Source organism: Nothobranchius furzeri, chromosome 2 (genome assembly GCF_043380555.1).
Source record: "Nothobranchius furzeri strain GRZ-AD chromosome 2, NfurGRZ-RIMD1, whole genome shotgun sequence".
NCBI classification, from domain to species: Eukaryota; Metazoa; Chordata; class Actinopteri; order Cyprinodontiformes; family Nothobranchiidae; genus Nothobranchius; species Nothobranchius furzeri.
Genome location: NC_091742.1, coordinates 87,327,426 through 87,349,629, shown reverse-complemented (window position 1 = coordinate 87,349,629; position 22,204 = coordinate 87,327,426). Strand labels below are relative to the sequence as shown.

The 22,204-nt window shown below is 42.4% G+C and overlaps 1 protein-coding gene across 2 annotated transcripts in view; it reads left to right on the top strand.

The window, feature by feature from the left end:
- Positions 1–10,666, top strand: part of trpc5a (transient receptor potential cation channel, subfamily C, member 5a) — a 206,315-nt gene extending 195,649 nt beyond the window's left edge. For both annotated transcript variants that reach the window (XM_015946058.3, XM_015946059.3), the window contains exons 17-18: positions 4,168–4,257; positions 8,672–10,666. In XM_015946058.3, coding sequence (XP_015801544.1) covers positions 4,168–4,257; positions 8,672–9,706 — 1,125 coding nt within the window. In that variant the 3' untranslated portion in view covers positions 9,707–10,666. The remainder of the gene's footprint in view (positions 1–4,167; positions 4,258–8,671) is intronic.
- Positions 10,667–22,204: the final 11,538 nt, after the last annotated feature.

Sequence of the window (22,204 nt, the reverse complement as noted above, 5' to 3'; positions counted from 1 at the left end):
CACGCCACGCCTCCAAAAGACCAAAGGAGCCCCAACTAAACACTGAGTGCTGTACTTGCTCACACTTGTCATGTACTTTTCAGCTGTTCAACATTTATATAATTGCTATTTTTGATTGGTCTTGATTTTTATTCTAATTTTCTGCGCACACTTCCTGTGTTTTTATTAATGCTGTTCTCCGCTTTTGGAGGGGAGGCCCGCGGTTCCAACACATTCTCACTCCCAGCGCGTCATAAACAAACGCTTGGTCAGCCACCCTCCGCCTCAGACCCCTGATGCCAAAAGTGTCCTTTTTCGTTACTTATGTGCGAAAAGGGGTTTTTCCCTTTTCTGACTGCAGATCCCAATGCAGCGTTACACTGACGCGATGGGATGTCCGCAGCCAGGGCACCAAACACTCTCATTGTACCTCACCCTAACCTTATCCTCTTATTTAACCTTCCCCTCACCCCTATCCTAACCTTAACCATCTTGCTAGCGAACACGTTAGTGATGTGTCGATCGCTCTAAAAGCCGGCTCTTTGAAGGGACCGAGCCAACGCGAGGGGGAGGTTTCAACTACCAAGGTGGAGGTTAAAAGTAGAGGGTATTTGTAACCTCCCCCTCGCCAGATGGTATGTTCTAACGTTCCCCTTGGGCGGCAAATACGAATATTCACAGTCAGAATGCATGGGAAACCAACGCTTGATCACAGTGAGAGTAACGTTTTAGGTAGCAAGAGGGTTACGGTTAGGATGAGGGTGAGGGGAAGGTTATAAATAGTGAAACATTAAGGTTTAGGTGCGGTTCAGTGAGCTGGTTCGGTGCCGCATCAGCGGATATCCCATCGCGTCAGTGTAACGCTGCACTGGGATCTGCAGTCAGAAAAGGAAAAAGCCCTTTTCGCACATAAATGACGAAAAAGGGCACTTTAGGCGTCAGGGGTCTGACGCGGAGGGTGGCTGACCAAGCGTTTGTTTTTGACGCGCTGGGAGTGAGAATGTGTTGGCGGTTCTTTTCCCGAAGACAGAGTCTGGAACAAGAGAAAATGAGCTCCCATTTGTGTTGAAAATGCTGACTCAGCTCTTTTTTTGGTTGACCAGAGAGCCCTTAAAGGTGACCATCGTACTCCCACACACACACACACACCCGTATGCTTGAAGGGACAGGGTCGAAAGCCTTCTCCTGACCCACAGAACACATTTGGACCAGAGAACCAAACTCCCCCACAAACTTGGCCGGAGTTCCGTTCCACTAAAACCTTTGATGTAGAGCGATATTCTTCCTTTAGTGACACATGCGCATCTTCCTCATCCTCTTCCTGTCCTGTGACGGTATAATAAGAACACGGTGTGATGCTCCCTGGCAGCTGGAAGAGCTGCTTTCATGTCCACTTTTTGTGGGATTCGATTTGAAAGATTTTTCTGCTACAAATCAACCGACAGCGAGCGTGTGTGTTTCAGTGCCAGTTCTTTGTGTTTGCACTTTGTTACTGGCAGCGCTGATTGTTCCTTTGATGGGCGTCCATGTCTCTTTTTTTTAAGGTTGTTGTGGGAATCTGTCCTGCACATTAACAGAGTGTGTGGTGTGTTTTTGGCAGAGGTGCCGAGTGACAGCATGCCAGACCGGCCTGCTTGGCACTCTCAAGTGTTAACTGTGGGACGGAGCTGTGCGTGTGTGTGTGTGTGTGTGTGTGTGCGTGTGTGTGTGTGTGTGTGTGCCCACCCACTCGGCACCAAATGCCTGTGAAATGTTTTTCTTTGGTCTAAACCGGCGAGGGTGACCCACATCATGGCTGATTGATTCCTTTAGAGGACGGTGCTGCTCGCAGCCCCAACATATTAAACGTTTATAGAACTTGTTTTTTGCAAGTTATTCCTTTAGATCCCAAAGTCAGAGACTCTCTTGGTCAGCTTGCTTCCCACACCAAACCCTCCGTCAGGAATCTTGGCGTGACCTTTGACCCAGCTCTCACCCTGGATTCTCATGTCAGTTCTCTTGTTCGCTCTTCCATCTTCCATCTCAGGAACGTTGCTAAGCTGAGTCCCATTCTGTCCCGCTCTGAACTTGAGACTGTTCTCCACTCCTTCATCTCCTCACGCTTAGACTACTGTAACTCTCTTTTCACGTGTCTGAGCAGAACCTCCCTGAACCGTCTACAGGTGGTTCAGAATGCCTGTGCTCGGCTTCTGACCAAGTCCTCCAAACACACCCACATCACCCCGCTTCTCCTCCAGCTTCACTGGCTGCCAGTCAACTTCAGGGTTCATTTCAAGATCCTGGTTCTGGTCTATAGGGCCTTACATGGACAAGCACCATCTTACATTGGTGATCTTCTCAGTACCTACACTCCCAGCAGGTCCCTGAGGTCCAGTGATCAAAGCCTACTGGTTGTGCAGCACCAGGCTAAAGGTCAAAGGTGACAGATCATTTGCTGCTGTGGACCCCAGACTCTGGAACTCTCTCCCCCTGAGCCTGAGATCGGTGGACTCAGTGGTCTCCTTTAAAAAGCAGCTGAAGACTCACTTGTTCAAGCTGGCTTTTGTATGACCTTCTTCACCACTCTCTCTTTATTCTGCTCTCCCCACCTATTCCACCTTCCTCAGGATTTCCCTCTTTCCTATTCACTCTCTCTCCTTCTTAACATTTTAATCACAATTGTCTATTTTTGCTCATTTTAAATATATTTTTCAACATTTTCTAAATGCTTTTTTATATTTTTACATTTTTTGTTTTTGTGAAGCGCCTCGTGATTTTTACCTTGACAGGCGCTATAGAAATGATATTTTCTTCTTCTTCTTCTTACAAACAAGCCAACTGCTTCAGCAAATCTTCACCCGCTCATTTTATTTAAATAGAAGGAATAAATATTTTTCTTTTTTCTTTTTCTTCCTCCTCATTTAGTTCAATTTGCCTTAATTTGTGAACTAATTAGGATAAACGGAGTGCAGACAGCTGCATTCACTGTGTAAACAATGGAGAAGAGACTGGAGGATGCAAACAGGTTTTAAATGGTTGTTTACTAGATGGTTTGGTTTAAATGTTAGCCTCCTCTTCACGGCGGATTAAGATCCCTGAAACAGCCGTCGCACAAACTCTGTTCTAGAAGTAAAAACACAAACATTCAGTTAGACTCACATTGAACAGGAGACATGTTAGATGAAGCCCGGTCATGTGGCATGCAGGCATTTTTTTAATTGCATCATCCACGCAACAGTAATGTGATTTTTATGTTGCAATTTGGTCACAAAGTGTCTTCCATACAATCTGATTTGTTTGCCGTTTACTCCCATTTCCTTCCCAGGTTTACAGCCAACCCAATCCCAAAGACTCTTTCCATTTCTTGCATTTTCCGACTTTCATAAGCGATTGATGAGGCTTGCAGATGCCCGTTCTTGGTGCTGTTGCTCCTGTTTGAAGTTCCAGCACCTTCACAGAGATAGCGAGGCTCTGCAACTCACACAAGAAGAACCTTTGCAAAAGTTTCTCACAGCCGAGGGAGATTCTGCATTTGATTTAGACAAGTTTGGAGACCAAATACGTAATTTTCTACTTTTAAACCTAATTCTGCCGTGCTCTTAGTTTGCTGCTTGATGGATTGGTGTTCTCTGCTCTCCTGCACCTTCACCTCACTCTCATCATTAGCAAATTCCCATTTACGAACTTTGGCCCCCCCATCCCATCCTGGTACTAAACCTCCAGGTAACATCCTGTTAGCATGGCACCAAAGGTGTAGTCCTGCTTGATGAAAAAGCCCCACCAGAGCACGCAGGCCCACAAATCATGGATATGCTCCACTCAGGAGCCCTTTAGACTCCTTCCCTGATTATAAATAACCTAGAACTTTCTAAGGATGTTGTAGACCCATTAAACTCGGTCGTATATAAAGCCGAGCCCAGTGCAAACCCTGTCTGAGTTAAGTATCGTAGCAGGGTCTTCGGACCTTAGTAGGTAACATCATGCATGTCAGGAACGTATCTACCTAGCGTTGAGGCTACTAACGCATCACCGCTGATCCAGGATGGTGTTCTTTTGAGGAGTTAAAAGCAAAATAAAATAAAATAAATAGTGTTTTTCATAATTCATCTCTTGATCTAGTATTTGCAGTGCAAAGCTGCTTTGAACTGAAATAAAAATGTAGGCTGATATCCTGTTAATCTTCGTAACCATGGTAACTGTCTCCAACAGGAAGTGATCCGGAGTCTGGTGAAGAGATATGTGGCCGCCATGATCCGTAGCGCCAAAACAGACGAAGGGCTGACAGAGGAAAACTTTAAGGTGAGGAGGAGCTGCTGTTGTCATGGTAACTAGGATGTAAATAAACTGAGGGCAGAGTTGGACTCCTGATGCTCTGCAGAGCCTCTTCTGCTCAACCATCAGAGACACGATGGTTTATTTGTGATGGTGCCCGTGTAAACATGGCTGCTTTTACTGCTGCTGAGATTTATTAAGAGAGCTCTTCTTCCTGCTCCGAACCAGCCACTGTGACTCGCTGTCGAGGGTTTTTTGTTTTACCTCAGTCTTTCTTTCTGAGCTGTAAATTACTCTGAGCCAATCAGGTCTCCCATGATGCCCTTGGAGCCCAGCTTTGAAGTGAAAGCTCCTCTGGGAGCTCCTCAGGTACACTGTTCTCTCCTGTAATGCCTTTCCCCATGTTGGTGTGTGTATGTGTTATTTTTCTCTGAGGAATAAATACTGCATGCTAGTGTAACGGAATGAAATGACTGTTTTCCACCAAAAGTAATTTTCCCCCTCTCCTCTGACACAGAACTAATCAGCATGAGATATGACCTCAAGGTCTCATGCACTTGCTTCTAAACTGCTTCTTTCCAGCTCAAGAGAAGAATAAAAACAAAGGACTCTCTCTTTTTAATAAATCAGAAAAACTCTATTTTAATAAAGCTAATCAAACAAAATGTTAGTCAATAACAAGATGTGACCAATCTGTGAAATGAAAATATTAATTACTTTATTATAATCCTATAGAATATAATAAGTAATATGACTTTAAATGTTTCCACTAGGACCGATCTCTCGTAGCGTTAAAAGACATGACACATTGCTTTTACTGATCCAATCAGAATCTGCCAGATCTGACGGAGGCGTGGTTTTGGTGGTGCTTGGTAAATCTGTCATCTTTTCATTCGACCATAAAACAAAACATCTGAAGTATAAAACTATGCCCACGTCATCTTTAACGCCAGTTCAAAGCGTTCTAGAGAAGTTGTCAGAGGGGCCAATCCGTAACTTTCCTCTTCAGCCGAAAGAACGAACGACAAGCTGGATAAAATCTGTTGCTGTTCCAACAGCTGCAACGGTTCCTTTCAGAATAAAAGCTGAACCATCACGACCCAGTTTTGGGTCTCGCTAGATGCCAACAAAACTGTCGTGACCCGGAAGTATCTCAAAGACTGGTCTGGTCGGCAACCGCTGCTTTTCCTACCGGCTTCGGTTCCAGAGAGGGTCAAGCTGGACCTCAACATTCCTGATCCAACAGGGACTTCCGAAAGGGTATGTAGACCGACAGGATGGCGTCTTATGTGTTTATAAATCTCCTAACCAAAGCTTAGCGCGAAGACATCACCTTCACTCCCACCAGAACTAATCGTTTCTTCGGATTTGCTGGTTCTGAACAACATTCCACACTACACCATTCTCCGTCTCATTCGCCTTAGTTACACCATACATTTAGTGTTAAAGTTAGTCTAGTTTTAATTTGTTTAATAATGAATCTTTAAACTTCTAAAACTTGACTCTCTCTTCTGTTGTCTCTGAGTTCATACAAAGCTGTTACCGAATCCCTGCAATAAAAAGTTCCAATCTTCTGGTTAAAAAGTACCCACAGATCCAAAAGGTTGATTTCATATTTACTATGGAATCTCATGTCTTATGGCTCATTAAATAACATGTAAATTAAATCATTACAAGAGCTTGGATCCTGCCTGGCAAATGGAAAAGAAAAAAGCTGCTGAAGTAGCTGTGAGACGATTTCTGTGGTCTAAATCTTGTTTTGTGCTTTTATAGCAGAGAGAGAACAGAAGGGAGATGGAAAACAGAGTGTGTGCGGGTATTTATGTAAAGTATCTGTAAGAGCTACAGGCTAAATTAGATTTGTGAGGGATTTAAAGGGAAATGGAAATCAGTTGTGCTGATCCCAGGTGGTTTCAGTGCTGACTAATCAAATAAAATGAGTTTCTCTATAGACGTCTGATTTGTGTTTAAGGTGGAATGGAGGTGAGCGCTAACAGGGTCAAGTTTTATTAGGGCTTGTTTTAGTTTTAAATACTGAGTTGTGTTTCTATATAAATGCAAAAATGCACTCTTTTACTTAAGACCTAGTATTCTTGAACGAATGCAAACATCCTTCAGGTTCGAACACCAGCAGTAATTAATTAAATAAAATCACAACATCTCCTACAGTGCAGCAAGATCTTTGTTTTTGTGAATGAATAAATAGATGTTAGCCCAACAGCTACTAAATCAACTGAGTTTTTGCCGTATTTGTGTTATTAATGTCAGTAAGATGTGTCAGCCATCTTGAATGGGGTTGAATCCACATGCTGTAGATGTAGCAACATCCATCTTTGACTTTGTCTAGTTTATTTGGTTGTTAATGAGATATTTGACCAAAAACCAGGTGTTACACCCCTCTGTGGGCACAGCTAGGGAGGAGAGGGGAATAGACATAAGATGGACCAGTATAACAAAAAGTGACCCTTATTGGGCAGAAAAAGGCTTGACCAAGCAAAACCAAACTCAAAGTGTCCTTGTAGTTTCAAAGGTTTTATTACAAAAAAAAGAACCAAAAGAAGGGGAAAAAAACCCTTACCTAGAAATTAACTAAGTTAACATTAATTAATTAACTGAAACTGACCAGAGGACCAACCACTCTATAAATCCTATAATTAATCCCCTTTATTTAAAAGGGAATAAAACTCAAAAAGAGGCAAAACCCCCCTCCCAGTTAGTTAAACAAAAAGGTTTGTTTGAAAGACAAACCAAACAAAAACACTGAATAAACCAAAAGTGTCCAAACCACTAAAAATAGCTCAGGAACTCAGACTTCAAAAGGGGAAAACCCCACCTGGGAATTTACCAAAGGTAGTCTAAATGACTCACCAAACCAAAAATTACCGGTTTAACTTAACTAATCCCAAACACGCACAAAAGTCTTAAAGTTCTTTCTTCGCAAGAAACAAACAAAGTGGTTTAAACCACAAAACCGTCAGACAAGTTAACCACCAAGGGGAGAGAACCACACGTTGCTGCTGCAACCACCAAACATTCCTCTCCCCTGATGAGCTCCAGCTGGCCGCTTTTGAAGGGCCAGCTGATGAGGTGCAAAGTCCCAGCTGGCGTGACTGCTGCCCTGGCGCTGTCCATGGTCCTGAAATAAAGGACAGCTTCCAAAGGAGTAGCTGTCCACGGTGCTGCGCTGCTGCTGCTGCTGCTGAACAAGGAACGGAGCGCAGTACACCGCTGGGCTCCAAAACGGCGGCGGCCGTAACACCAGGAAAGGGTTTTCATCTGAAATGTCGAATAATAAAAATATAACTAACAATGAAGTGCTTCAAATAAATGCTAGGGACAAATCTTGACTCCCTAGTAAATTATATCTGTGAAACTGACTGAGTTGAAGCCATTTTTGTGTTTGCCAAGGTCAACCAACTTTGGCAGCCATCTTGATTTGGCTTGACTCCAAATGTTACCATGTTCTTTGTTCACTTCCTGTGAGTCTTTTTGTAAAAAATATTAAAAGGTTGATTAAATGTAACGGTTCAACTCAACTCCAGATTAAGTTATAAATTACTGTAATAAAACATTTTTATTATGACCAAGGTCTGACGCTCGGCCCGGTAGACACTGAAGGATAACCATGCTGATTTTTGAACCCCTCTTCCCATCACAACCATCTTAAGCACCAACTGACAACTGTAAAGGCTCTAAAGATTATCTTATCAGATTTCCCTGCTGTGTGTGGTGTGTTAGGAGCACTCTGGTCCATTGTGAAGCCCACCGGAACAGCTCAGCTCATGAATACCGGCTTTCAAACATGTTAGGTTGTCTCCGTCTGATTGCCGGGCACAAATAAATGTGCTGCTTGATGAATGGGATATTTAGCCAATCGTGTAGCAGGCTCCACCTCCACCATGTTTGTTTACTTCAAAGTCACAATGGATCTCACGAGATTTCGCGTCTGACCAGGGAACGTTTGTGAATTTTGTTGATGTGGAGCGTGTCGTACTTGCCAAGTTGCTGCACACCACACATATTTATTCCCAATATGAACAGTTCATCAGTTTTCCACGTACCTTATCCGAAGTACGTAGATGATCCTGATGCAACATGTCTCTCATTCTTTGAATCTGAATGAATCTGTTTAACTGAAGCGAGTATTTCCTCTGAGTGAACCACTTTCTCTACTAACTCTTGTCCTCAGGTTCACTATACATTCACTCTTTCTGTCTCTCCTCTGCTCCTCCTCCTCTCCACCTCCACTAACTGATGCTTCACCTCCCCTCTCTCTACGGCTGCCACCAGCCTCATCCCTCCTACTTACCCTCCTCACCCTCTTCGTTCCAACTCAGGTTCCTCATTCATGGTTAAGGCATCAAAAATGAAGTGGACCCTGTTGAAAAGCCTTTTCTGTTAAACCTGAATCAGCTGACGGTGGGTTTCTGTCTTCCTGCAGGAGCTGAAGCAGGATATTTCCAGTTTCCGCTACGAGGTGCTGGATCTCCTCGGTAACCGGCGTCCCCCACGGCGACACTACTCCTCCTCCAGTGAAACAACAAAAGATGATGCGGCTGGAGCATCAGAGGATGACAGTGAATCGGGGGATGGTGGCGGAGGTGGGGGAGGGGTTGGAGGAGTTGGAGTCCAGAAGTCGAAGAGCGTCACCTTCTCCAACCCGGTGGAAGAAGACAGAAGGTCAGGGCCAACGCTCGGCGTATCTGCGCTGGTGCGATCCATATCGGGAATGACGCGAATAGACAGAGGGCGGGACGGGCAGCTGGAGGAGAATGAGGGGTGGGGGGAAGGGGAGGAGGAAGAGGAGGGGAAACCAAAGAGCAACGGCCTGAAGACGGCAGTCATCCCTCCGTCCTCCACCCCTGTCCTCCCCTCTCCATCGTCATCGTTCTCCTCCACATTCTCCTCTTCGCTCGCTCGAACGAAGAACCGCCTGCAGCGCCTCTCCACTCCGAGTTCAAAAACAGACTCCTTCAAACGCCTCTCCTACCTGTTCTCCCGGTCCAAACGCAAAGCCCCGCCTACACCGCTCCCCCTCCAGTCCCCATCCTCCTACACCATCTCTGACGGATTGCTCCGCCCCCTGGGGAGCCACAGCCACTCCGACTTTGGACTCAGTGACGTCACCAGAAGCGACACTCACCTGAACGAGGTGGGCTGTCTGGTGGACAACCCGTCGTTCTCTCCGCTGAGAACGAACGGGCGGGACTCACTCCTGGCACTGCCCCTCCCACCCCCGTGTCCCTGCCAATCTCTGCACTGTGCTTCCAACATGTCTGAGTCCAGCTCGCGCCTCCTGGACTCCAGCGAGGACGTTTTCCAAAGCGAAGGCACGGAAGGAGCGGGTGTGGGTGGCGTGGATGGTGGAGGAGGAAGAGGGGGGGTGATGATGATGGGCGGATGGGTGGGACCATGTGAAGATGTCATAGAGGACAGCTGTGAAGTCATAGAGGACTCGGTCACCACGCAGCTATAGGAGAGAGAGGAAACGGTTTTATATTTTTGCTGAATGGTGGAAAATAAACAAAGATGGAGCGATACAGAGAGAGAGAGGGGGGGGGCACTCAACAAGAAGGAGTTGGGGATTTTCTTCAACAATTTTAAGACTCAGCGGATTTAAACACCTGTGAGAACAGAACAGATCCTGATGTGACAGATGCTTATGGAGACAGTTTGACCCCTTTTGGATGTAATGTTTGTCTGTTTTTTTTTCTACTCAAGGGCTTGTCATGGTTGGTCGATGGGATTCTTCTCTGTAGCGCAACATGGCCAACTTTTAGGTTCCATTTGGACTTGATTAACAAGGACAGAGGTAAAAGAAATAAATGCATTTCACACACAGGAGATTAAAACAGAAAGCAAAGGAAACACAAAGTCCAATTCAAATTTCTTTAACAGAAATATCTCAGGCATCACCATTCAAATTCCCTGTTTCAGTTTCTAACACAATAACTAAACGAGAGAGAGAGAGAGAGAGAGAGAGAGAGAGAGAGAGAGAGAGAGAGAGAGAGAGAGATTTGCACTCTATTCTCTAACTCTGCAGTTCACACTCACTTATCAAGATTTAGGAGTTATATAAATAGGATAAATAACCCAAGTTATCTATCTATGGATATCCATAAATGAATATCTATCGATGACTGATATTTATAGAGATCTATAAATATATATGCTCATATGTGAGCAACATAGCAGCTAAAAGCATCTCCATCATTGTTGGCTCTGACCCGTGGTTCAAGCTGATTCTTTCCTAAGGATCTCAGAGCCCTATTGGGTGTATATACAGGAATCAGATCTGACACGTATTTGGGCCCCAAGCCATTGAGTGATTTATAAACTAGTAGGAGCACTTTGAAATCTTTTGTGGCTTACTGGGAACCAGTGTACAGATCTAAGAACAGGAGTAATGTGCTCCGTTCTCTTAGTTCTTATTAAGACTCCATATATATATATATATATATATATATATATATATATATATATATATATATATATATATATATATATATATATCATTAGTTACAGATCTATAGACAGATCTATATCTATAGATAGATATGAGACATATATCTATATATAGATATATATTTATAGATACATATCTATACAGATATCTATAGATACATATCTGTATAGATATGTAACTATAGATTTCTATACAGATATGTATCTATACATATCTGTATAGATGCATATCTGTATAGATATGTAACTATAGATTTCTATACAGATATGTATCTATACATATCTGTATAGATGCATATCTGTATAGATATGTAACTATAGATATCTATACAGATATGTATCTATACATATCTTTATAGATGCATATCTGTATAGATATGTAACTATAGATATCTATACAGATATGTATACAGGAATCAGATCTGACACGTATTTGGGCCCCAAGCCATTGAGTGATTTATAAACTAGTAGGAGCACTTTGAAATCTTTTGTGGCTTACTGGGAACCAGTGTACAGATCTAAGAACAGGAGTAATGTGCTCCGTTCTCTTAGTTCTTATTAAGACTCCATATATATATATATATATATATATATATATATATATATATATATATATATATATATATATATATATATATATATATCATTAGTTACAGATCTATAGACAGATCTATATCTATAGATAGATATGAGACATATATACATCTATACAGACAGATATGCATCTATACATATCTGTATAAATACATATCTGTATAGATATGTATCTATAGATATCTGTATAGATACATATCTGTATAGATATGTATCTATACATATCTGTATAGATACATATCTGTATAGATATGTAACTATAGATTTCTATACAGATATGTATCTATAGATATCTGTATAGATCTGTAACTATAGATTTCTATACAGATATGTATCTATAGATATCTGTATAGATCTGTAACTATAGATTTCTATACAGATATGTATCTATAGATATCTGTATAGATATGTAACTATAGATTTCTATACAGATATGTATCTATAGATATCTATATAGATAGATAGATTGGGTTATTTTTCCTATTTGAAACCTTTTGAGCCAATAATTTGAAGGTATTGCATGAATCAATTTCCCTCTGGGATTAATAAAGTATTTTTGAATTTGAATTTGAATTTGAATTGTTTCTACCAGAATGTGTTACTGAAAACATACTTGATTACTTTCCCTGACAGAGTAATAACGTCACCTTTCAGATAACCCTGCCTTGGTTTAGGATAAACTTTACCATCAGTTTACCCTCCTAAAGTAAATGTCTTGATTGACCTTGAATTTAATAATTTTATACTTCAGGTGTATTTTTATAATGAAGAAACAGTTTTAAAGCTGCTGGATTTAGTTTCAAGCCAAAATGTCCTCATAAACAAGTTCTTCGGACCACGTAGGACACAAAAGGACAACATTTCAACTTTAAGCACTTTTCCTCCACAGAAGTTGGAACAAGCATGATCACACTGGGATTACAATCAGCTCCTGATGCTCTCTTTCCGACTACCTAAACCCTGAATCTGTTATGGAATAAAAATGGATTAAAGTCTCCTGCAGACCTCCTGGATTTGAACAAAACAAGCTTTTTTACCTGCTGGAATATTCTCAATGAAAGAACTTTGAACCTGAAAGTGGATTATCCTCCTCTTTACTGGACTGACGGATTTAAATCCCAGCGGGATGAAAGGGAACAGCATGGAACCATTGCTCTGCTGTCAATAGCCTGCACCCTCTCTCTCTGCATCAGCAAGGGCCAAGGAACTTTATTTTATCCTAATAACAGTTATACTAGTAATAATAATTAAGATAATATTAATAATAGACTGCTAATAATAACTCTTCTGGTTTCTACTGACTGTCTTTGCTTCTGTTTGAGTTGAGACACTACCCTGGCTTCTGCAGCTCTTCCCACTTTAACCTGGTGAAAGGGGATGTGAGATGATGTTAGTGATGAGAGGATGTGAGGGTAGGAAGGATCTTAGGAGGAGATGAGGATCAGGACAATGGGATGCATGAACAAGACCGAGTTTGCTTTTCTATCAGTCTGGAATCTGTCTTAAAGGGAAATTTCACCAGAGTTTCATCATGAGTTTTTTTTTTCTTCTTCTTCTATTGAAGTCGCAGCGACTTCAAAAGGTTGGCATGAGCCGAGCTGTTAACATTTACTCTGGTTAATAATCCACTGTCGGCAATCAAGTAGAGAAATTATGCATGTTTGATCAGAAAACCACCTGCAACACACAACACACAACACACACACACACACACACACACACACACACACACACACACACACACACACACACACACACACACACACACACTCAGCAGGTGTGATGAGTAGCTGCAGGTCAGATGTTCTGCTCCTTTTTCCTCATCTCAACAATATTCCACTGCTTTATTTTAATTTATTTCATCTATTTTGTCAGTTTTTTGTTTTTGCATTTGTTGTTTTGGCTCCAAAGCGCCTCCACATGTCATCACCACCATCCCATGTGTCACACTTAGAACCATAAACACTTTATTAATGGTCCGACTGGATCTACTGAGGTGTCAAGTCTGCCCCTTTAGGCCCAGAAGGTCACCTCCATGGCCTCCATCCTGCAGGTTTTACGCGTTTCCTGCTCCAGCAAACATGACTTAAAGGGTTTAGTCACCTTCGTATCATGCTGAGTTGTGCAGAAGCCTGTGAATTACTCGTTTATCTAAGGGAGGTGTGTTGGAGCGAGGGAATGGGCTTAATTGAAGGACAAACATAAAATAGAGACGACACCTTTCTGGGAAGCTCATCAACACAAACAAAAATATGCTGCGCAAAGTGTGAAACAAAGGTTAAATAACTTGATTTTCTTTTAACAATAAGTTTGTTTCATAAAGGTGTACATAATTTAAAAATGAACGTTGTTAAGCAGCAGGTGTCTAAGTGACCCACAGACTTTTAAAGTCCTGTCATTCCTAACAGAACGTCTAGGAAAACCAGACTGTCATCTCACCTTAAAGGAGACATGACATACTTTTAGGTTATTCCTTTTTATATCTAAATCCTTCAGTTGGGGTCTAAATACAGTGGAACTGCAGTTTTTTGGTCTGATTTCCTCATTATTGTTGCTCTACAGACCCCTCATCTACCCCTGTCCTGAGGAGAGTCTTGAGAATGAGCCGTTTTTGGGTACTGTCTCTTTAAATCTGGAGGAGGAGCTGTAAACTCCGCCCCCCTCCACAGTGCAGACCTGTACTCTCCTCCCCCGGTTGGACTTTGTAGTTCTATGGAGAAATCATTATTTAGCGTAGCAGAAACGTTATATTAGCATTTTTAAAACGTGGGGAGAGTTTAAATACACACCACCCTTCCTTACAACGAGGAACAGTTTTGAGCTGTGTGTGGCTAAAATAACCAGACATTCTGCATTTTTCCAATAGGACTACAAAAATCTTAGCGAGAAGAAAAAATGGCGAATTAGCTCTGTGTTTAGCCGAGGGCCATGACCATATTTGGTAGTTATTGTGACGAAATAAGTTTCTGATGTATTGGGTGTTTTGAAAAACTGAACGGGTGGACGAATATGCCCAAAATGTAATTATTAAATATCTAAATAGCAACTCTAGTGAACAATATAAGGTTTTATGCTCACTTAGACACTTAAAATGTGAAACACACTGTATTAATGGATAAAAAAGGGGGTTTTTCATGTTATGTCTCCTTTAAAGGGAGACTAGGCAGTTTTGGCTTGCTTTCAGCACCCCCTAGTGTCTGTTTTGCTGTGCGTTCGTCTTCCTAACACCTTAATCTAACAGCGGAAACGTCTCCCCAGCCGTCCTTATTGTCTACAAGAGTTATTCATCACTTCAGTTGTGTTCATGATCTAAAACAGGTGTGTCAGCTCAATCCCAGTCCCAGCAGAGCGGCCCGCCAGTCTGAAGTTACATGTGGAATATTCTGGCCACAGGGGGCAATAGGGGCTGGGTGGCCTTTCATTAACCCTGTAAAGGGGCATATTAGCACATCCTGGCTAAGGAAAATTATTTAAAAATATGAAAAAGTTGCCAAGTGTCCCTTTAAGAAATGAGTCATATATGGGCCATTCCCATCTGTACCGGGTCGGCCCGGGCCGGGTAGCGTAGGTTGTTTACATATCTGGGTGGCCTGGTATTTTTCCGGGCCAACCAAGGCTCATTCTCAGCCCTCTTCTCGAGGGGGTCTGCTTCAGGCCGACCAGGGCCAACACACCCACTGCTGACAGCAAATTCACACCTTCCATTAGAGCAAGCCTCTGATTGGTGGGTAGAATCAGCCCACATGGGCTTAAGACAAGGATGTGTGGAATCAACCGGGCCAGGCTGGGGCCGACTGGGGCTACCCGGCCCGGGCCGACCCGGTACAGATGGGAATGGCCCATTAGATCTAATCTTCTGCATCGCTGTGAGATCTCCTCTTGGGAGTGACCTTCAGCTACTCACATCAGAGTTTCAGTTCGGGACCTGAGATATGAACTGAGTTGTAGCCATTTTTGAACTGGCAGATGATAATTAGCTGTGGCGGCCATCTTGAATCAGTTGAAGGTGAATACGCTGGTTTTGCGGTTGATGAGACGTTTTACTAATAAACACATAAACCAGCTCTGCAGACCAGTGGCAACTTTTATTACCTTCAAGAAATAACGATTTATTCCACTTTTAATCAATTATGTAAACTTTATTTATTTTGTCTTTTGCTTCAGTTAAACCACATAAATCCAGAGAAAGTTGTGTTAAAATAAAAAGGCCTGACATTTGTTGGATTTTACACACACACACACACACACACACACACACACACGTGCTGCCTGGAGCATCTGGGTTGCCGCGACAACCATCTTTCATATCACCACCCTGTAATCTGGGTGAAGTTACGCCACAGGGTTTGATTATCAATCACCTTTCACCAGTCGCCATGACGACCAACTGTCACGGGATGACTGAGCGGCGTTTTAAAGGTGCTTCGGGGTTTTTTTTTTTTTAGAAATGAAAGATGCTGATGGTTGTTACGCTGCTGCAGCGGTGGACGATGAATCACGCTGATAAACCCGCTTCAGCGCCGTCCCTCTGATCCCGACTGGTTCCTTTCATCCCACTCCAGGTCGTGTTTGTATCCACAAGGTTATTGATCCCCACAGAAGTCATGATTAGATTCTGTTGAGCCTCTGATTCATGGGAATCGATTTAGATCTAAAACACCAACGTGTGTGGCTGCAGCGCTCTGGTTTCACACACACACACACACACACACACACAGGTTTTTACTGGTTCTTACTTCAGGATTCAGGTCAGAAACATTTATGTTTTAAGGAGAAGAAATCAGAAGATTAGTGATGACTTGTCCTCTAAAAGGCTGAGAGTGTGTGTGTTAGCATCCAGACAGAGACGGGCAACAGCGAGGACGGACAGTTAATCTCATTAATCACACACACACAAACACACACACAGCTGCACGCTCTGGTCCGCTTCGATAACTCTGTGTGATCTCTGTAACCTGAGTCACGCGTCGCTTCTGTGGTCTAACGCTGAAGCGAGGGACCTGTCCACTGGTCTTCATCTCATCAGTCTGCTGGCTTTTCCACAGCACGTTTGTTGGTTATTACATCATCTTAGAAATGCTTTCTCGTGTTCATGGGTTAAGTTTTTTCACCTATGAATGCAGAATCACGCAGATACAGAGATAAGTAAGAGAAAATAAGATTGAGAGTCACAGGATAAACGGGTCTGGTCAAGAAGGACCACAAGAAGCAGGCGTGAGTTTATTGGCTGTCTTTGATGTGGGGATTTTGCAGAAGGAGTGAATGGCTTATGGGTCCAGGTAGTGCTGGGTTCCCAGAGGGAGGGGCTCCTGGTGAGCGGTTGAGAGTGGGTCAGTCAGGAGAAACATGGATTGAGAGCAAAGTGGTTATTGTTGTGCAGGAGGTGAGGATGAGACGAGAACCTTAAAGGAAGACGCAGGGAATGAATTAAGAGCAAGCACATCTGGTTGTGGCTAGGTCTACCCAACGTGATTAATCTCCCGGTGTGGTGGTGTTCTGCTTATTTGAGTTTTTGGATGGATGGCAAGCAACGTTGAGGCGCATTACCATCACCTACCAGTCTAGTGTGGACTGGTACTTCTAACAGCCTAAATCCTCCTCCTCAGACCATGACGGAGAACATGAACCAGGCTTTAGAAGATCACCAATGTATGATGGTGCTTGTCCATGTAAGGCCCTATAGACCAGAACCAGGATCTTGAAATGAACCCTGAAGTTGACTGGCAGCCAGTGAAGCTGGAGGAGAAGCGGGGTGATGTGGGTGTGTTTGGAGGACTTGGTCAGAAGTCCAGCACAGGCATTCTGAACCACCTGTAGACGGTTCAGGGAGGTTCTGCTCAGACACGTGAAAAAAGAGTTACAGTAGTCTAAGCGTGAGGAGATGAAGGTGTGGAGAACTGTCTCAAGTTCAGAGCGGGACAGAATGGGACTCAGCTTAGCAACGTTCCTGAGATGGAAGAAGGAAGAGCGAACAAGAGAACTGACATGAGAATTTTATCCAAGTTTAATTTCAGCAGGTCGAGTAACTGTCGGCCATCTTGAATCTAACATTTAATGGCAAAATTAATTAACTAGTTCCAACAAAATGTGGTGTGGGTGACAGTCTGCAAGCGGGACATTACGACTGAGTCGAAATGTAAACGGTTGTAGCTATTTTTGTCTTTTCTAACATCTGATGGCCGTTGTAGCCAACTTTAATTAAACTGACTCCACAGGATCACCAGCTGTAGATTCTCATCCATGTATTCCTTTCTGAAGGTTTCATTAAAACTAGCCGTGGTTCACAAAACCCAACAAACACTCAGAGACATAATAAGACATTTCAGCAACCAGCAATAAATGAAGTCAGCCGCTGTTAGTTTATGATTAAAAACTGTCAGGTTAAATGTTTCATGCTCATGTGATCTTCAAATAAACATGAGCTACTAGGCGACAGTTTTCTGGTGTTTCTTAATCTTCTCTGCTTACATGTTTCTGGTTTTGCTTAATAACATTAACCCCCAGAGGGCGGATCATAAAAACTTTTACAAACATAGGGATTTTAGTCCAGGAAAGTTATAAAATTATCAACTTTATTAATGTCTGATTGCATTTTAGTTGTAACACCTTAAGTGGACACCAGAGGGCGCTCCAAGACTTGTCTGACGGTGGGGACAGTGACGAACAAGTCCGGTGACTATGGGGTGCAGCTAGTTTACTAAACTGCAACATGTATTTAAATACAGCATTTATTCATTATAAAATATGTTTATGAGTAAAATAAGTTTATATTTCAAGCAATAAACAGACATTTGTTTATTTTATTGTTTTGAAAACAAAACTAGTGAGACGTTTAGCTCAGTTCCTTGAGCTTGTTGTGGGGATGATTTTCAGCCACTTATGTAAGAAAGTGACTGATATACAACCAGAAAATGCATTTTGATTCGATTTATCTCAGAAAATAAAGACTTGTGTAATCTTTAGATCAAGGTACAGGAGTATCTACTGACTTCACACTCCAGATTAAACATTTAATCTGATCCAGAAGAATCATAACAGCAGTCTGAAGGCTATTGTTACTCTGTATTATTTATTTTCAGTGTTTTAGTGTTTCATTCATTTAGGTAAGGTTGGAGCAGCTCAGCGACATAGTAAAAGTAAAAACACACACGTTCTCACAGTGTTTGAACTCCACTGCATGCATCATTCTGCAGTTCCTGAAAGTCTTCAGATGCTCCAGGTTTCTTTTATACTGTAAACTGCAGCATTTTGTCATTTTACTGTCGTCACCATCTGCATCATGAAACTACAGATCTGACACTTCTGCTCACTGAGTTCCAGCAGCTTTGTCACAAAGTCTGAAATTTCCTTTCATTCTTGTTTTTGATCCCGGAATCATGAATTCCATTTTATAATAAGGCTTAATAGGTTATTCAACCAAACACAGGCATGAAAATATAAGTTAGATTTTATACCACTTGATACTAATGAGGTTAAAATTGGCTTAAAAATTAAATTCTGATTCACCTACTCATCACCCCCTACACACACACACACACACACACACACACACACACACACAGCATCATTCAGGTCCCCTCTCACCTTTTAAAGGGATTTTTTAGCTTTAAGAATAAATCCGTCCTTGTTTTTATGGATTTCCACATGAATGAATGTATGACTGTGTTATTTTTCTAGAACTGGACGGCTAGCGCACGTTGTTGACTCTTTAATAAAGGCATCCTTAGAAAACGTTGTCACCAGTATGGTTTTTGTTACCTGTTACCGGTCTCTGATGTGATTATTTATCAAATTAATTAACACAATAGACATCATTGTTCCCTCTTCTTCATGGATGCAGGACCAAATTATACAGAAGCTGTATTGCTGCTAAAATAACACTCAATTCACATGTAATTCATTTTGTGATTAAAATCCATTATAGAGGTCACATCTGCACAAACGAGGGGCTTAACGCAACAACACGATGCAGAAGAAAACAGACCAAGAAAAATTGCTGCTATCCATTTGCTTGTTGTGAAGGAAAAAGTAAAGAAAACTATAAAATTTTTCAGAAAACACACACACACACACACACACACACGCCCTTTAAACCCATAAATGTATTGGTAACAGGACTTTAGCTGTGGCGTCCTGCATTTGGGAACTGGGCCTTCGGTGCCAGTTTACTGACCTAATATGACGTTACAATGGTGGCGGACCGGCCATCCGTTTTAATGGCTGACTGTGAGGACCCGAGCAGAACACCACATACAAGAGAACGTTTAAGATTTTTATTAAAAGTTTTTCTTTTGCAGCTGAGGCAGGAATTTAAGAGCAGGTTGCTCAGGAATGATACCCACCAGCTGATGATCCAAGTAGTGCAGACGGTTGGTCAGAGGATGGGCTCGGGTCAAAACCAGGAAGACAGCAAGGAGAGTAATCCAATGTGGAGCTGAAGGCAGGAGTCAGGACACAGGTCCAGGGTCTTAATCCAAAAAAACTATATATCCAGGTGGAGCGAGACAAGAAGGATAATCCAAGGAGCAGTAATGTGGTCAACAAGGAGAAGTCAGACCGAAGAGGAATGCTGGATATTTACTCACAAAGGTTTTCTATAATCTGGCAGACAGTTGGTGGTTGGCTGGGGTTTACAGTGGTGGGAAAAAGTATTGGCCCCCTTCCTGATTTCTTATTTTTTGCATGTTTGTCACACAAAATGTTTCTGATCATCAAACACTTTTAACCGTTAGTCAAAGATAACACAAGTAAACACAAAATGCAGTTTTGATATGATAGTTTTTATTATTTAGGGAGAGAACAAAATCCAAACCTACATTGCCCTGTGTGAAAAAGTAATTGCCCCCTTGTTAAAAAATAACCCAACTGTGGTGTTTCACACCTGAGTTCAACTTCTGTAGCCACCCCGGGTCTGATTACTGCCACACCTGTTTCAATCAAGAATTCACTTAAAGAGCAAGTCACCCCCAAATAAACATTTTTTGCTGATAAACTAAATAAATGTGTGTCTAATCGTGCTGCAGACACGTGTCGTCAATAATTTGGCACTTCAGTGCATCTTAGTTAAAATTTAAACATTCTGCCTAAAACTGGCAGTGTTGTGCCGTTGTCAGGTAGAAACTCTGCACTGTGTTTTAACTTAAATCTGCCACCGCTATTGGCTAAGAAGTATGCTATGATGTAAACTGGTACATTATGATGTCACAATGCTGTCGAGAGCCTGTGTGTGTGTGTATTTGTTAGCAGCTCCGCCCTCTCGGTCTGCCAGGCAACGGCGTTTGTTGCATTTTTCAAACATGAAGTGGGAGTGGAGTTAGACTCTGGTAGGTGTTGACTTGCTCTTTAACTATGAGCTGCCTGACACAGAGAAGTAGACCAAAAGCACCCCAAAAGCTAGACATCATGCCAAGATCCAAAGAAATTCAAGAACAAATGAGAACAAAAGTAATTGAGATCTATCAGTCTGGTAAAGGTTATAAAGCCATTTCTAAAGCTTTGGGACTCCAGCGAACCACAGTGAGAGCCATTATCCACAAATGGCAACAACATGGAACAGTGGTGAACCTTCCCAGGAGTGGGCGGCCGACCAAAATTACCCCAAGATCGCGTAGACAACTCATCCAAGAGGTCACAAAAGACACCAGGACATTTTCTAAAGAACTGCAAGCCTCACCTGCCTCAATTAAGGTCAGTGTTCACGACTCCACCATAAGAAAGAGACTGGGCAAAAATGGCCTGCATGGCAGATTTCCAAGACGCAAACCACTTGGGCTCATCTCCATTTTGCTAAGAAACGTCTCAATGATTGCTAAAACTTTTAGGAAAATACCTTGTGGACTGATGAGATAAAAGTTGAACTTTTTGGATTGTTAATGTCCCTGGCGTAAAAGTAACACAGCATTTCAGACCAAAAACATCATACCAACAGTAAAATAAAGTGGTGGCAGTGTGATGGTCCGAGGTTGTTTTGCTGCTTCAGGACGTGGCTTGCTGTTTTAGATGGAACCCTGAATTCTACTGTCTACCAAAACATCCTGAAGGAGAACATCCGGCCATCTGTAGTGACAAACCTAGCGACATTTCCGAGGACCCTTTGCTACTCTCTGTAGAACTTTCTTGTAGATATTCCCTGCAGATTAGCAACAATTAAACGATTTGCATTCCGAACGGTTCTTTCAGGAGTAAGGAAAACAAATGATAATCTGCGCATGTGCACGAGGACCAACCAATCATAAACCTCTCTTGTCCAGGCCGACGACAAAGGTCCAGCTGCAGAGCTGCAGACCGCCGTTTGATGCCTGCTGCAGATTCATGTATATACTAGAGATGGCACAGGCATGATTTTGCAGTCTTTAGTTGTACTTTTGGACTTTATTTTACACATCAAAGAAATTTGGGCCATTTTAATCAGACTAATTGGCGTGATGACATCATCAATAAGCAATTTTGGGTGTGACGTCGTCTGGCGACCCCTTGGGGACTTTCTGGGTCAACTTCAGCTACTTTTTGTTGGGGGCAGTTGGCAACAATGAGTTTCTCATCATTAGTATGAGTGGAGACTCTGGTCAACAAAATAAATAAAATAAGAAAAATATCTACAAGAATAAAGGGAATAAGAACTTTTAAATGGCATTGTCCATACTTGTAGCTGTGTTAAAGTAATAGTCCCATCAGTTGTCACACACACAGGTGTGTGTGCGAAATTTGTTCTCCACATTTGACCCATCCCCTGGGGGAGCGGAGAGCTGCAGACACAGCTGCGCTCGGGAACCATTTGGTGGTTTAACCCCCCAATCCAACCCCTTAATGCTGAGTGTTACGCAGGGAGGCGTTGGGTCCCATTTTTTACAAAGTCTTTGGTATGACTTGACCAGGAATCGAACCCTGATCTCCCAGTCTGAGGGCAGACACTCTT